The following is a 16,864-nucleotide window of genomic DNA, read 5'->3' on the forward strand; positions in this document are numbered from 1 at the left end:
CCCTCTGCATCCAATCAAAGCGCTGCTACAGTTCAGCAGGCTCATCCTGCAAATTCTAGGAATGCAAGTACAGTTAGCAAAATTATCCTAGCCCAGAAAATTGACTTGGTTACAATACAATGTTGTGGCCTATGCAGATGAAAGAGGATCACTCATGTGACCTGCTCACTAATCTAGGTTGCCCATCACTGTCTTAAATGGTCTGACAAATTCCATCCAGTAGAGGGTAGTAGTGTGTATATTTACAGAGCAAGGCAATACAGGCAGCCCCCGGGTTACGTACAAGATAGGGACTGTAGGTTTGTTCTTAAGTTGAAGCTGTATGTAAGTCGGAACTGGCGTCAGCCGCTGCTGAAACTGATCAGTTTCAACCGCGGCTGAATCTGGATGCCAGTTCTGACTTACATACAGATTCAGCTTAAGAAACCCAGGCGTCCCCAAGTCAGCTGCTGCTGAAACTGATCAGCGGCTGATTCCAGGAAGCCTGGGGCAGAGCAACTCTGCCTCGGGCTTCCTGTAGTCAGCCGCTGGTCAGTTTCAGCAGCGGCTGACTTGGGGATGCCTGGGGCAGAGCAGCTGGGGTGCTGCCGGGTTGGTCCGGAGCAGCGCTGCGGGACCAACCCGGCAGCCCCCAGCTGCTCTACCTCAGGGGTAGGCAAGAAAAGCCTGGTCTGCTGGGGTGGGGCACTAACTGCACCCCCCCCAGCAGACCAGGGAGATGGGGGTGGGGATGCCCAAGTCCTCCATGGCTTTGCTCCGTCTCCCTGGTCTGCTGACCTGGGAGACGAGGAGCAAAGCCGCAGAGCACGCGGGCAGCGGGACAGTCCAGGCGCGCTTCGCTGTCCCACTGCTGGCATGCTCCGAGGCTTTGCTCCCCATCTCCCTGGTCTGCTGGTCAGACCAGGGAGATGGGGAGCAAAGCTTTGGAGCACGCCCGCAGCGGGACAGCCCGGGCGCGCTTGAGCTGTCCCCCTGCGGGTGTGCTCCGCGGCTTTGCTCCCCATCTCCCTGCAGACCAGGGAGATGGGGAGCAAAGCCGCGAAGCACGCCTGCAGTGGGACAGCCCAGGCGCGCCTGGGCTGCCCCGGAGCCCCAGCCCCTCCGCAGCTTTGCAAAGCCTTGGGGGGAGCCGGCGCCGGGACAGCCCAGGCACGTCTGGGCTGTCCGGCTGCCTGAGCCCCTCCGCGGTTTTGCTCCGCGTCTTCCTGGTCTGCAGACCAGGGAGACGTGGAGCAGCTTTTCTCGCCCCGGAGTACACGGGTGGCGGGACCACGAGGTCCCGCAGTCTGTGTCCTCCGGGGCGAGAAAAGCCGCATTCATAACTGCGGATCCGACATAAGTCGGATCCGCGTAAGTCGGGGACTGCCTGTACATTACAGCCCTTCTGGTATGGTATTCTGCTTTCCTTACATCCTACCTCAGTTGTATGCTACATCCCCCATGGGACTCTTGATGTATCATTTCTTTAAAAATCTCTATTTCAGATTGTCCTATTTTGGCCAACTGTTTTATGAAATACTTAGCATTTCATCAGATTATTCTAATAGAAATAAGTCACAAGATATTTTGCCAATTTTATAATTATTTGTTGGCAAGCCATATAGCAGGGCTACTCAACTTTGACAAACCAGGGGCCACAATTATATTCACAGCACATGCTGAGGACTGCAACTTAAGTGCGGTCGCATAGACATGCAAATATATATGCAAATAACTTTCACACTGGTGGGCATGAATACAAAGCACTTCACACAATGCCCTGGTGCTCCCAGCACCTCCTCCCTGGGGGATAGAAATGCTGACTCCCTATATCCATCTGTTCTAGCCAGTCTGTCTGCTTGCATTTTAATGCTCACCCCGCCTGGGAGACACCTCGCCGTTGTGGAGCGTGTTCCCAGTGGAGGCCATGTCTTGTGGGCCATGTGTTGATCCCCATGTAAATCCAAACTGCACTGCAGGCCACATGCAGCCCATGGGCTGCGTATTGAGTAGCCCTGCCATACAGTGATCCTGCAGTAATGTATTAAGCATCTATGTACTCTTTAAGGATTGCTAAGTGGAAGTTAATAACTATAAAAAATAAATACCTAGTACTTAATTGTTTACAGTTTGAAAGTGCTGCCTAAACATAAACTTACCCTAACATCATCCCCTGTCAGTTATGGATCATCGCCCTTGCTTTACAGATAGAAGGACTGAAACATGCTCCATTTAACTGGCCTCCCAAGATTGTGCATGGCAGAGTCAAAGCTAGAACTCAGGAGTTCTTGGGTTCTAGCCCCATGAGTAGGTTTTTAGACAAAAGCTAATTTAGTTGACAGCTTTGTTTAAGAATGTGGTTAACTGGTGCCAGACTACTACAGAGTTTATAGATACTAATTTTCTTCCCTCCAAAGGTCTTGTAACTAGAGATTAATGCAAAGGACTGTGAATTGAGAGTCTTGGGTTCTATTTTTGGCTGTGTTGTTGACATTTTGTGATGGAGGGATGTCATGTCAACACTCTGAGTTTCGATTTTCCCAGTTTCTATAAAGTGTGGATCAAAATGTCCTATAATGGTATTGTGAAATATAAAAGCCTGATTTTGATCTCACACTAGTTCTACGCCAATGTAACGACCTTGATTACAATGTGCAGTTACTCTTGACTTGCACCAGTGTAAATGAGAGCAGGATCAGGCTTTGTGAAATGTATTCTTCATAAAAATCCCTAGAGAAGTTCAGAACATTAAGACTGGTCTAAACACACTGTCTGAGACGAGTGGGGTGCATATCTATCCCATACAAACCTGCTATACTTGAACTATTAGTGCACAGCAGCAGGGTCCACACAGACATTTAGTGAGTGGTACACTAGTGCAGTGTAGATTTACACCTTCATTTGCCATGAACTCAATGTTTGCATAGGCAAGCCTTTGGTTCTTCTTGTACTCCTTAAAATGTTTTTGTTTAACAGATTTTTGTCTTTCCTTTCAGCTATTTTGTAACTTGTGATGTCAAAGGTCACGTTAAATTCTATGATGGCCAGCTGCAGCTTGTGAACTGGTACAGTCACTTTAAACTGGGGCCCATCCAATCCATTTCCTTCTCAAAAAGCCCTCCCAGACCTTCCAGCAACAACTCAAACTACTCCAGTTCATGCACTATAAATAGTCAACCGTTTATCATCAGGTGAGAGTCCTTCAGTGATAGATCTAATGATTGATGAATACTGTTGAGATGTTCAACTAGTAGTCAGCAGATTTTCTTTGTGGTGCTTTGGCTTGACAAAAATGGATTTTAAATCCTAAATCTAGTTGTGTGAAATGGTCAATGCCCTCGATTCAAGTGTCAATATACAATACACTGGGTGGGTGAGGGCTGCAGATCTTTACATTGGTTATCCTGATGCAGAATCAAACATGGCCATCACAGACAAGGGCAAGGAGTGCTCTCCCTGCTAGTTCATGATGGTCTCCCTTGCCTGCAACCTGAAATAGAGCTTCCTTATATTATACAGAGCTTTCAGACTCTTTTGGCAGCAGTTTTCTGATGTTCTCCAGGGGCCTGTGAGGCTTAGACAGACTCCTCTGAAAAGCAGAGTTCTGCCACAGGGAATAGGTATTTTCCCTAGTGGTCTCCCCTGTCTGAATCCTTCTCCTGACTAATTGCTGCAGTTTCCTGGCATTGGCAGCCCTTCTGGGAAGCAAGAAGTGGTAGAAAAGCAAAGGGAAGGGTGAAAAGATGCTCCTCCCATCATCAGATGTAAGGATGGAAATATCAACTAGCAATTTCTACAGACCATTTGCCTATCCAGATTATAGCAGCCTCCTTTGCTAAGCAGATATACACCTCCCCCCCACCCAGGGATGCAAAATCCTATTTAATTAATTAATTAACCAGTTAAACATTAATCAGTTAACCGATTAAATAGGGGTGGGTGGACTGTGACGGTTCTTCCGGCTGTGGGCAGGGGCCACTGCAGCCTGGTTGCTTCTGGCCCTGTGCTGGTCTGCCAGCTCCCAGTCATGCGTGGAGCTGGAAGTGGCAGCCCCGTGTGGGGCAGCAGAGCTGCTGCTGCCTCTGGGAGCTGCTGCAGCTTTAGGGCTGCTTCTGTGTGGGGCTGCCATTTCCAGTCCCACGTGGGACTGCTGGCTGGGAGGCAGCATCCCTGTGCAGAGGTCTGGCAGGTACCAGTTAACCATTACCCGGTGAGCATCGCCCATAAAGAGTGATGCTTACTAGGTAACTGGTTACCAGTTAACATCTCTACCCTCCCTACCAGCACTGGCAAACCAGGCTTCCCCTCAGGACAAATGACTGAGAGGCCCTTCGTCCCCACAGAGGTAGTCAGAGCAGGCTTACAAATGCTGGAAAGAGGAGGTGTAGTTTAACTAAGCAAAAGACTGAGGCCTTCAAACCAGGGTTCCTAATGTCAGCTGTTTTTCAAAACCCATTTATGGTCTTAGCTTGCTAAATAGTTCCCTACTCCACAAAGAGTCCCTGTTTTTATCAGTGAGTGATTCGTGTGCAGTACTGTAAAAGGTGGCAGAACTGAGCTCTGAGAGGACTTCAGGATTTGACACTTTCATTGGGGCCAATCTCTCAAATTGCAGAAAGGCTGATAACCATTTCCCGGTAAGAGTTCAGTAATATACATGCACGGTCGGTTCTTTAGTTTTTATATCTTTGCTTATATACGTGTAGTGACTGAAATCTGACTGCTTTAAAGACATGGCTAAATGAACGGATGTGCAGTCATTCGTTCCGTTGTTTTGGAGAGCAGTCATTCACTAGTCTGCTGTTCAGTTGGGAGGGAAAAGAGTCCATCTGCCTGATTCATCAAATTGTCTGTTTCTTCATGATAAACAGGAATTTTATTCTCTCAACGCGGGATGCAACAGTGCTTCACTTTACAGCAAAGGGGTCAAAACTGGACAAATTAATGGAGGAGGCCAAAGAAGCTGTTAATGCCATTGCTTGCCACCCTAGCCAGCCTCTCATTGCCATAGGAAGTCATTGTGGGCTGCTAAAGGTGTGGGACTATATGCAGACAAAGTACCTCTATAGCCGAATCTTTATGGAGGCCAGTATCCAGTGCCTCGCCTATGACCCTAAAGGTATTTTTATCTTAAGATCTTACTGAACATCAAGCATCAGGTTTCCTGAGATGAGTGATCTGTAGAATAATTCTTCTCTGGTGTGTATTATAGGTACTTTTCTGGTGGCTGGTTTTACTGATGGAAGCGTTTACATCCTTGATTCTATTTCATTGGAAGATGATTGTAAAGAGTTCAAGTATTCAAGAGGCCCAGTAACTCATATAAGCTTCTCTCATGATTCCCAGTATTTTGCAACTGCTGTAAGTTTCTCTTTCAAGATATGTATATTCTTCTCGTGGGTCTGGAACTTACAGGCTTTGCCAAGATGTCATCCTGAAAAGAGACCAGGCAGAATCCTCTCCACTGAGGGCCTATGACTCTAGAATGCTCTCCCTCTATTAAAGTTGTTCTACTTTGAAGAGTGACTTTGTAAAAACGGCACTGTGCTCCTTAGTGTACTTACTGCCTGCCTGTGCCTAGAGCCCCACATGCTGATTCTAGTGACAGAGTGATATGGATTCTGGTGGCTTATGTGTCTGTAGTGGAGCAGCTGCTCTACTCTGGTTTGAAAGGGGTTAAAATAGTGCCAACCCCTGCATAGGGCCCCGGCCAACCAAGAAAAGGCTTAATGAGAGCTAATCAACTTCAGGCCTGAAAGCAGGCAATCAGAGCTAGCTTAATAAAGGGCTGCAAGGTACAGAGGAGCTGAGCCTCTCCCTGGAGGGCAAGAGAGAAAAACTAGCTGCTTAGAACAGGGTCAAGGTAGCAAGAGGGAGCTCCCAGCTGGTTGGGCCCTTGATACAAAGGTACTGGGGCTTTACAGGGAAGTGGCCCAGGGAAATGGATAGAAGGGGTTACAGCATATGTAGGGTGTGGATGCTGCCTCCAGGGTTCCTTGGTGGGGACCTGGAGTAGTACTGTATCCAAGTCTCTCTTCTCCTCTCCTCTCTTGCCCTGAACTTGCCTCTGAGGAGCATGGCTGACCCAGACAGGAGGTTGCCCCTGAGGTAAGGGGCTAGACTGAGCTGCAGTTGGCCTCTGAAGCAGGTGCAAGCACTGAGGACTGCTGGTTCCCTTAGAAGAGGGGAGAACAGAGTTGGGGCATAGCCAGAAAGACATGCCCTGAAGAGGATACCATGGTCCAGGACCAGTGTGGGCCCAGATCCTAAACTATGTGGAGACAGCGGAACAGATAACAGGCAAGACACCATCTGAAGAGGTTTCATGGGAACTCAACTGAGCTAATTGGCTGGACAACCAGCAATAGGTACCACAGTGGTGAGTCAGCCCGTTTACGTGTGGTGGAGCAAAAGGACATCTGGTCCTCCCTTGGTAAGGGGAAGAGTGAGGACTAAGGGAAGCCATGCCAATTTGGGAGACTAGAAATACTGAGGATGGAGATATAAAAATGGACTATTATTGGAGGGCCTGTGTGATCCAGCTTGCAGACTAGTGGTGGTGTCTGCATTCTCCACCAATTGCTATGGGGGACTCACCATCATGGTGCCTCCTTCTGGTCATTCTGGAATGAGCTCAGTTCAGTTTCCGTTCAGACTCTTTGGTATCTTGTCTATCATCACTCTGTGGTCTCCACCTTCTTTGGACCCACATCGCTCCCAGACCACGGCATCCTCTGTAGGATATGGCTGTCTGGCTGTGCCCCAACTTCATTCTTCCCCATTCTGGGGGGAACCAGCAGTTCTCAGTACTTGCACCTGCCTCAATAGCCGACTGCAGCTGAGTACAGCCCTTCACTCGGGCAAACTGCAGTCAGGTTCAGCCATGCTCCTGCGAGGCAAGTATGGTGCAAGGGGGAGGGGACAAACTCAGGCCTCTCCATTACTCCAGGTCCTTACTAAGGAACCCTTGACGTGGCAGCCACACCCTGCATCTCCTGCAACCCCATCTATCCATTTCCTTGGACCAGTTCCCGATGACCTGCTCCTTTGTATCGGGGCCCTAGTCAGCCCTGGCCCATACTGTTTGCTTCCCTCACCCTGCCCAGCACTGTTTTAAGCAGCTAGTCCTTCTGTCTTGCCCTCCAGGGGGAGACTCAACTCATCTGTTCTCTACAGCCTTTCTTATACTGCCCAAGCTCTCTTTGGCTGTTTTCAAGCATCCACTTGATTATCTCTGATTAAACCCTTTCCTGGCCACCTGGGTCTCTGCACAGCCTCTCTGGATTGTTTTAAGCCCTTCTATACCAGAGTAAGGCAGCTGCCCCACTACAATATCATCAAAAGAATTGTGAACTCATCTTCATATTTTGGTGCACAGAGGTAACAGGCTGCATTTGAAGGCAATGTGGTTGCATTTGGAGTGTAGAATCTTAACTATTGATTGACTCTCATGTCCCATGGGAGTTGAGAGTAAAAGAAAAATATCTTTTTGTTTGTAACCTGATCACATTTTCTCTAGACTCAGAGACAATCAATATGAGGTTTCATGATGCCATTTTTACATTCCCTTTCCAGAGAAGAAGCACACTCTAGTATACCCCTGAGGTTGGTCTGTGGCTTCCTTTCAAGCAGGGCTGAAGAGTTGTTCATTATTATTTTAATGTTTGTTTGGTTCTGTTCTGATCCTTTTCCCCAAATCAGGCATGATGTTGTTGTTGTCATTCTATTTACCTCATTTTCCTTGTGGCTTATTCAGCACATAGCTAGAAATGCATGTAGGCCAGAGTAATGAGCTAGGAATTCCCCTGAGAGCTAGGGGAACACAATAGAAATGCAGGCTGAAGATAAAATAGAATATTTGTATTATTATTTTTAGGATGAAAAATATTCAGTGACTGTTTACAGAAGAATTCTGAAAAATGGAGAGAGAACCTGGGAACATCTCGCAGGGGTTCACTCGCATTATAAAGCAATTCGAAATATAATATTTGGCGTTGATTTAGACAGTGATCAACCAAGACTCTTAAGCCTTGGGGAGGACAGGTTGTTGGTAAGTCTGCCTAAGAACATGTGAGGCTGTAGAGTTTACTGGTTAGAGCGGGGACTTAGTGGAGGGACTCCTGAGTCCCATTCCCAGTTCTGACTCAACTTACTGTTTGTCTTTGGGTAAGTTACTTGAGCTCCTGTGGGTACTCATCTACAGCCTGAACATGTCCAGGGGCCATTGAAGGTGCTTAACTTCACATATAAAACCCTGTGTGTCTTAGGCCCTAGTTGTATGAGACACAACTCTGCATCCCACAATTTGTACTGTGCCCCAGTCACTGGTAGTCTGTGGGTTTGTCCCTTTGTATTTGTTGAGCTCGCAGCTGGGCATTCTCAGTGAAGGGCCCCTAATTTTGCCACCTGATCTCTCTCTTACCCAGATAGACTCTCACTTTGAGCTTCTCCTCTATATTGCAAGACCTGTTCATTTACTTGGATAAAAAAATTCCCCCTTCCCTCCTGCCGTGCTTCATACTAGTTGCCTTTATGGCAGTGCAGTTTCAGTAGGGCAAGGTCCCCAAGCTGCAGAGCAGCAGAGAGTACAATGGATCCAATCTGTTCTTGCACCCCTCTGTGTGGGAGGCAATGACCAGCCAATGCATGAAGCAGCGGCTACACCAGCCCAGTGCTACACCAGCCTGTAATGTGTAGGGGGCCATGTACTTCTGCATAGACTCCCCACATTCTACTCACATAGCACCTCCTTCACCGCCAATGAACTAACACCAATTCCACTGCAATCAGGCCAGTGCACACTGGTGTGGCGCTCCAGCAAGAAGCTGGCTAGTTGGGTGGAACACTCAGCTGCAGTGGGAGGTCGGGGTACCCCTAGCTTCCTGCAGGCTGCCATGCTCAGCAGCAGATGTCCCAGCAGGTTAAGGGATCGGCTGGGGTGTGCCCCCTGAACTGTTCCAGTCCTGAGCCATGTTCGCCCCCACCGCCGCCATTTCAGGGGCTAGGGGGGCTGTAGCCGCACATACGAGGTACCTGTTGTTTTTCCTGCTTCCTGTTTCCTCTAACTAGGGAGTGCAAGGGAAAATCAAAGCCTGCTATATTCCTCCTCTGCCCCTGCCTCGGCAGCTGGGAGTGAGAGGAAGCTCCCTAGTCAGAGGAAGTGTGTGGTTGCAGGCCCCTCATCTCCCGAAATAGCACCCTTGCTCTTCCCAGCACTCACCCAACACACACCCAGCTCTCTGCCCTGAATCGTGCATCCCCGTATCCCTCTGCTCTGAGCCCCCACGCACTTGTAGCTCCCTGCCCCGATTCCCCACTTCCTGACCACCTACCCCGTTACCCCGATATCTCCACCCCATTCCAATCCCCTGCCTGAGTCCCTCATACACTCCAACCCTGACTCCTGGACCCCCATTCCCTGCCCTAACTTCTGCACTCCCTGGTACACCCCAGCCTTCTGCCCTGCACCCTCCGCACTCCACTCCACACTATACAACAGCACTTGGAAGAAATGTATGTATTGCAAATTTTCCCCTCTGCCCTAAGGTCAGGGTGTGATAGGTCAGTAGCTGCAAGAAATTTAAGTTACTTTCACCCCTGGTTATAATCCATGTGATTTTTTTTTAAATAATTATGGACACATGAGTAGAGGTTTCAATAGTAATATTTTATAAACTGCAAAAAAATCTCCTTCCTTGCTGTGCAGGGCTGTTGGGGTGTGAATTAATTAGCATTTGTCAAGCACATTCAAATCACTAGTGTCAAGCAAAGGGTGGTAGGGAGCACTAGACTACTCTGAATGCTGACAAGTTTGTGCAGCTGTTTCACATGGATCTTGTTTATTATGTTCTCATCAGGTGGAGTATGATCTAGGCAGCAGCAGTAAAGATAACCTGGCAATCCTGCGAAGAGACCGCATTGAACAGAGTGCAGTCCCATTGTGTTTGGCCTGGTACCCTCCCTTCACTCCAGAAGCTTTTATTCTCACAGCCAATAATAAGTACAAAATGAAGCTTTATAATGCTACAACTAAAATGTGCAGGTAACTGGGAGACTCAAATCCTAATTTACTTTCATAGGGTACGTCTACATAGCAGGGCTTTACTCGAAATAAGGGACACAAATTGAGCTATGTCAATTGCATAGCTTATTTCGAAATTGGGAGTGTCTACACAGCACTTATTTGAAAATAGAGCACTCTTCCTCCGACTTCCCTTACTCCGTTTACAGTGAGGTTTCAGGAGTCCGAGTAAGAAGTCCTCCAGCTTGACAGTATGTCAATATTATTTCAAAATAACTGCCTGCTGTGTAGATACGGACTAAGTTATTTTGTAACTAGCCATTTTAGCCCATCATAAGACTGGATTTTCAGGTCTCTCCTCCACGTCGGTCTTCTCAACCTGAGCCTCCGGTCTCTCGCTCCATGTCTCTTTCTCTCTCTCCTCCTCCTAGTGCCTCCCCACCCACCTAAGCTCTCCTCCGCCTTCTGCCTCTTTTGCCATCTCTCTCTTTCTCGTCTCCCCACTCTTGTCTCTTAGTCTCACTCTGCTCTCCTCTGCCTCCATCGGGGATGCACACTCATCCAGGCCCTGCCCCCGGGGTATGTATGTCACTGCCCCACCCCCCTTTGCCTCCCACCGTGGTGCTCGGCTGACTTCTACGCCACTCAACCGGGCGACCGCGTGGGAGCAAGCGGCACAAACGGCCTCTCTCTTCTCCTCCTACTGCCTCACCCTCTCTCTCTCAGCTCTCTTCCACCTCCTGACTCTCTCTCCGTCTCTTTCTTTCTTTTCTCCCCCTCCCACCTGTCACTCTGTGTTTCTCTTCTCTTCCTCCTGCTGCATCTTTCTCACTCTCTTTCTCGCTGTCCTCTGCCTCCTCCGTTCTCCTCTGTGTCTGCTCCACTTTTCTCCTTTTGAATCCGGCGCCCTTTCCTGACGTCGGAGACCCACGCTTGTCCAGGCCCCGCCTTCTGGCTGTTCCCTTTGGGCGGTGCTGTTGCCTCCTGCTGTGGTGCTCGACTGACTTCTGCGCCGCTCAGCTGGGCTGCTGCGCAGGAGCAAGCAGCCATTTGGGCTCCATGCTCCTCATGCAGCACCCTAATGCTGCATGGGGAGCGTGGAGCCCAAATGGCCGCTTGTGCTACTTGCTCCTGCACGGCGGCCTGGCTGAGCGGCGCAGAAGTCAGCCGAGCACCACGGCAGGAGGCAACAGCACCGCCCAAAGGGAACAGCCAGTGTTTCAGCATTACAAAGTCACAGACATTGGGCTACTATATTTCGTAATGTTGCTATGTAGACATGCCCATAGTGAGTCAAACGGTGCTCCATTTTCTCCCCAATCTTTCTGTGGGCACACATGGTCAGCGGACACAACTGAAGAGTTTGACCTAATGAACAGGGATGCAGAGTCAGAGCTGGTAATGAAGCTCCCAGTCCTGAGTGCCTGGGTTCTGTGTCAAACCACTGGACCCAAAGTTATTTACAAAAAGACGGGAGAAACACTAACTGTGATAAGAGTCCTGCATAGCTCCACTGATTACATCTGTAAAGCTGCCTGTGTATCCTTGCTTCCACTATGCTAACTACCAAATGTTGGCCCAGGTTTTCCCTAGTTATAACAGGAATCTTGCCCTGGCCAGCCAATCTAACTAGCAGACTTTTAAACACAAGGGACCCCTGTATTGATTTAAGATAAAAAAATTTGAAGCCAGCATCCAGTCCAGGTCCTCTCTCTGCTCTTCAAGCCACTGACGGGCCCAGCATTTCACTAACGCTGCCCAAATATCTTTTATCAGAAGGTGAAATGCTCCAGGTCTGAATGGAGCACATCAAATATCTAGAGCTAGATTTTGTAGGGTAGGTGTAAGAGAACGGGATTCAGCTCTTAGTTCCTCTCTTGAAAGTCTCATGTGGAAATGAATGATTCCTGTGTAACAAAGATAATGGAATGGAAACTAGTGCTCTCATGGAGGACATGCTTTCTATCCTTCAAGGATGTTAGTGACTGAATTAACTGCAGTGTTTACAGAGATGATCAAAGAGAGTGGTTCTTTAAAAGCTCCTTTTTCTGGCTTGCCCTGAACATTAACCCTCTGAGATTATTTAATGACATTTAATCATTGCCAGAGCCTAAAGCTTTGAATGTGTTGGAAGCTGAACAAGTTTGTTCTTCAATCAAAAGTGCATTCCCAACGGAAAGCCAATATTGTGGGAAGCCTGGCAGTGTCAATGAAGGCAATGGAAACTAAACTTGCCTCTCTCCCAATGATGACCCTTCCAAGGAGAAAGACAGGACAATTGGCATATAAAATTTTGGTCTCTAGAGTTTGTCATCTTGGCAACTTTACCAGCACTAGCTTCACACTCCTATACGCACGTGCAATCCCATACTTGTATAAAGCAATATTTGTATGAAAAAATGGGCAAGATCAATGGAATAAATGATAATGTTGTTTTCCTTTAGAAAGTCACTTCTGGGACCAACCTATGGGTCACCTCTTGAGAAGATACAAATCCTTCCAGCAACAAACAGTCAGGATCCACAAAAAAGATATCTGGCCTATATTACAAAAGATAAGGTACAGAATCCCTATGTTTATATCGGATATGCTTTTTGAATTGTTTTGCATAACACTGTAAACAACCTTACATGGAGTTACCCTTAGGTACAAGTGGCATTCATACTTTGTACACTTATTTTGGAATAAGCTATTTTGAAATAGTGCGTCTACACAGCAACTGCCCATCAAAATAGTGCATCCACACTCATTGGATCCTGAATCGTATTTAAGGCCACCAAGAAGCACTTCAGGCAGGGCATCAAGGCTATGTGAGGCTCATGCTTAAAGGGGCCCTCCTGTACAGTTGTATATCAGCTCTTCTCCTTTGCCTCCCTCCTGGAGGGACAGCAAAGCCTTTTCACTGAGTGCTCTGATTATCCTTGTGGATACCACAGCACTTCTGCCGTGGAGCTGGAGCTGTCTCCGATCAATTGATGGCTCTTACGTCTCATGCAGCACTTCCTGGTTCCATTTCTGCTGGCTGCCCTTGTGGCTCTACAGAAGGAGGACCCCCCCTGCTCATTGCAGAGCACCTCCTCTCTCTCTCTCTCCACACGCTGCTCATGCACCCACCATCTCCTGCATACCATACACCACCGCTTCTGATGACAGGACACCAGTTGCAGTTGGTGGGGCCGGGTTGTTATGGAGCGCTGGGATGACTATCAGTGGCTCCAGAATTTCCACATGTGGAAGGACAACTTTCTGGAGCTGTGTGAGTGGCTCACTCCTGCCCTCCAGTGATGGGACACCCACATGTGACCCACCATCCCCGTCAAGAAGCAGGTTGCTATCACTATCTGGAAGGTTGCCACATAGGACAGCTATTGATTCGTCAGGAACCACTTCACCATAGGGAGATCAACCATTGAGGCCATGTTCATGCAGGTATGGCACTCTTGGGCTATTGTCTTGGGGGGGGGGGGCGATGAACTGCTGGAATGGGGTATCCTAGGGAAAGTGGGGTGGTTGTGGAAGCCCCCTTCCCTGGAAGGTCTTTCAGTCCTGCTTTCACAAAGCCCTGCCCGGGGATGGGGTAAATAGGGGTTACTCCTGTTGGGAACCTCTTGAGGGTTCTGGAAAACCTGTGATTCTTTGTCTCCTTCTACAGGTGGTGAGGGCCATCAACACCATCTTGCTGCTCAGGGTCATCACCCTGGACAATGTGGATCCCATCGTTGCTGGCATTGCCACCAGGGGCTTCCTCAACTTGTGGGAAGCTATAGACGGTACCATATCCCCATCCAGGGCTCTGACTACCAGGCATCCTAATTCATCAATCAGAAGGGATACTTTTTGATGGCCTACAGGCCCTGGTGAACCACCACGGCCAGTTCATACATCCGCACTGGTGGATCAGAGGAGGTGCACGACGCCTACATCTTCAGGAACTCCAGCCTGTTCCAGAGGCTGCACGCTGGCACTTTTTTCCCCGACTGCACCATCGGGATCAGGGACATGGACATGCCGATGTGCATTCTAGGGGATGCGGCCTACCCTCTGCTCCCCTGGCCGATGAAACCCTACATGGAACACCTTGACCAAAGCAAGGAACACTTCAGTGGCAGGCTCAGCAGGGCCCACATCAAGAGCCTTCAGCCGTTTGAAGAAAGGTTCCATTGCCTCCTCACCCGGCTGGGCCTGAGTGACTAGAACGTCCCCCAAGTGGTGGCTGTGTGCTGTGTCCTCCACAACCTTTGTTAACATAAGGGGGCCAGTGTTCCTACGCGGATGGGAGGGGGGCAGAGGGCGAGCGGCTTACCAGTGCCTTTGAGCAGTTGCGCATGGCTGCCATCCGGCAGGCTCATTGGGAGCTACATGCATCCAGGAGGCCCTGAGAGAGAGTTTCAGCCAGGGCCTGAAGGAGCCTCTGTAGTGGCCCAGCATACCTTTCCTCCTCCACCCCTCCATTCCCTCTCCTGCAGCCACAAAAAACACACTTTTTGTTCTGAAATAATAAACTGGTTTTGTTTAATTGGGGTAAATGTAACAGGGAAGAGATTGGGGAAAGAACCTGAGAGAGGGGGAGGAAGATGGAAGGGGGAAGAGGAGGGAGGAAGAGAAGCTCGGGTATCGGAATGGGGCTGGGACTGGCATCTGCCTCGGGTGGTCCCACTGTTTCTAGTGTGGGGCGCTGAGTGGTCACAAAGGGGCTAGAGGGAGAAGACGGGGGTGGGAGGTAGGAACAGCCACCAGGCAGTCGAGGGTAGTGGTGAAAGTCGCACACGTGCTCCAGCCCTTCTTCAGCAGCTCCTGCCAAGTGTTTTGGCACAGCTCCAGGTCTGCGGTCCAGGGGACACTGCAGGGCATGCAGGCGGGCGATGTGCTCCCGCTGCAGGTCTTCCTAGGCTCACCGTCACCTGCAGGTCATGTGGGGTAGGGAGGATGGTATGGGAGATGTGCCCACTTGCAGCTGGCCCAGCTATGGAGAACAAAGAGAAGGGCAGTCATCTAGGAGATGTTGTGCATGAAGCCTAGCCCTCATCTGTAGAATAGTTAGTCTTTAAAGTGAAAACCATTTTTTTCTTGTTAGTCTTTAAAAGTGCTACATAGTTCTGTCTTTTGTTTTAGTCCTCATCTGTGAGCCGATACTGAAAGGTCTCGGGTCAGATGAAGGGGATGTGTTTCCAGCAAGGCCACGTAAGGCCTGGACAGTGAGCCCTTTCCTGCAGGGACACACATATCCCAGGGGCAATCCTCACTACCCCCACGTCCCAGGAACAAGCAGGCATGGGAATGCGCTGGTAAGGCCAGGAGCCTGTGGGCGATGATGGGGTGGCTCAGCTTCACTCTGTGCTACGTACACAGCGGGTCTGGCAGTGGCGATGTCCCGCAGAGAGAGAGAGGACCTGTATCCCTGCTCCTGGACAAGAGGGAGTAGGGTGTTGAGGGAGGTGTGCCTAAGTGGCAAATGCTGTTTGCTGGGGAGGGTGTTCCTGAGGTCCCCTCCACTTTTTCCCCCTCCCAGCAGGCTCCCCTACAAGAGGCTCAGTGTCCTCCGCCATGCTGCACTATCCCCTGGAGCGGATGGTGCCCTGAGACTGTGGGCATGCCCGTGTGCCATGTGTGGCACTGCTTGCTGTGTGGGTGTGTCTCCATGTCCCCAGCCTCCTTTATAGTAGTGGCTTGTGATGGGATGGTGTGAGCAAGAGTACATGGGTCCTCTGTTGCAGCCTCCTGGGGCTGTGTCCCCCAGACTGGTGCTCCATATGCACAGGCTGCTGTGCGATCCCCAGACTGAGACGGCCAAGTGAGGGGTATGCAGCAGCCCCTCACTGCCTGCCATCTCCACCCATGTATGTCTCGTGAAAGTGGGCCTTCCCCAGCTTTGGATGAAGCCTAGGAGACCCCCTGGGAGGGGGGTACCAGCTCCAGGGTGAGCATGACCTTCTGTCTGGTGGGCATCAAGATGGTGCTGGCTTCATTCAGCTCCTCCACCTCCATACTGGCTCTGCCACCTGGGAAGGCAACAACGGGCAACTCCAACCCAGAGTCCATCATGGGGGACAGGAACGGACTGACCACCCTCCTTAGGATGTGGTAGAGCTGGTCAAAAGGGCAGACCTGTGGTACCGCTCTGGAGCAGGAGCTGCACTCCTGGCCTTGGCATAGGTCTGCCTGAGCTCCTTGATCTTCATGTGCACATGCTTCTGCATGTGCATGTGGCCCGGGCTATTGGCCATTCAGCCATAGACCTCCACATTCCTGCACCTGGCATGGAGAGCCTGGTGGTTTGTCTTCTCTCCCCAGTCCTCAATGAGGTCCAGGATCTCTGCACCAGACAAGGAAGGTGCGCATACCTCTTTTGTCCCTGGGCAGGGTCCTAGGAGCTCAGATGCAGCACAGAAGTCGCTCATGGCAGCCGGGACAGCTGGGATGGCTGCTGCTTTTGGAACAGGGCTGTCAAGGCCTGCATTGTGCCACAAGCCCTTTCCCCTGTGGCTGCAGCTTTAAGGGCTGCAGGGGAGGAGGAACTCTAGAGTAGTGATGAGTGTAGCCAAAGTGACCAGCAAGGCACCTGTGGGAAGCCCTGGAGGCCCCTTATTTCAAAATAACTCCAGCTGCCCTGTCTACACATGCCCTATTTCAAAATAGCTATTTTGAAATAGGCATTATTCCTCATAAAATGAGGGTTACAGAATTTGAAAAAAAAAGCCCATCATTTCAAAATAAATAATGGGTTTGCTGTGTAGATGTTCACTTTGTTATTTTGAGATAACGCTAGTGATTTTGAAATAATGCTGCTGTGTAGATGTGTCCCAAAGGAACTTAAGTACAGCTGTACTGGGTCAGACCAAAAGACCATCCAACCCAATATCCTGT

General features: G+C 49.7%; 1 protein-coding gene across 2 annotated transcripts in view; it reads left to right on the forward strand.

Moving 5' to 3' along the window:
* The window catches only part of CFAP251 (cilia and flagella associated protein 251), a 50,662-nt gene that overhangs the window by 17,563 nt on the left and 16,235 nt on the right, over positions 1 to 16,864 (forward strand). For both annotated transcript variants that reach the window (XM_025184794.3, XM_089775239.1), the window contains exons 11-16: positions 2,976 to 3,170; positions 4,851 to 5,098; positions 5,192 to 5,340; positions 7,856 to 8,029; positions 9,837 to 10,021; positions 12,445 to 12,559. In XM_025184794.3, the coding sequence (XP_025040579.3) occupies positions 2,976 to 3,170; positions 4,851 to 5,098; positions 5,192 to 5,340; positions 7,856 to 8,029; positions 9,837 to 10,021; positions 12,445 to 12,559 (1,066 nt within the window). The remainder of the gene's footprint in view (positions 1 to 2,975; positions 3,171 to 4,850; positions 5,099 to 5,191; positions 5,341 to 7,855; positions 8,030 to 9,836; positions 10,022 to 12,444; positions 12,560 to 16,864) is intronic.

This window comes from Pelodiscus sinensis, chromosome Z, assembly GCF_052426305.1.
Source record: "Pelodiscus sinensis isolate ZL-2025 chromosome Z, ASM5242630v1, whole genome shotgun sequence".
NCBI lineage: Eukaryota > Metazoa > Chordata > Testudines > Trionychidae > Pelodiscus > Pelodiscus sinensis.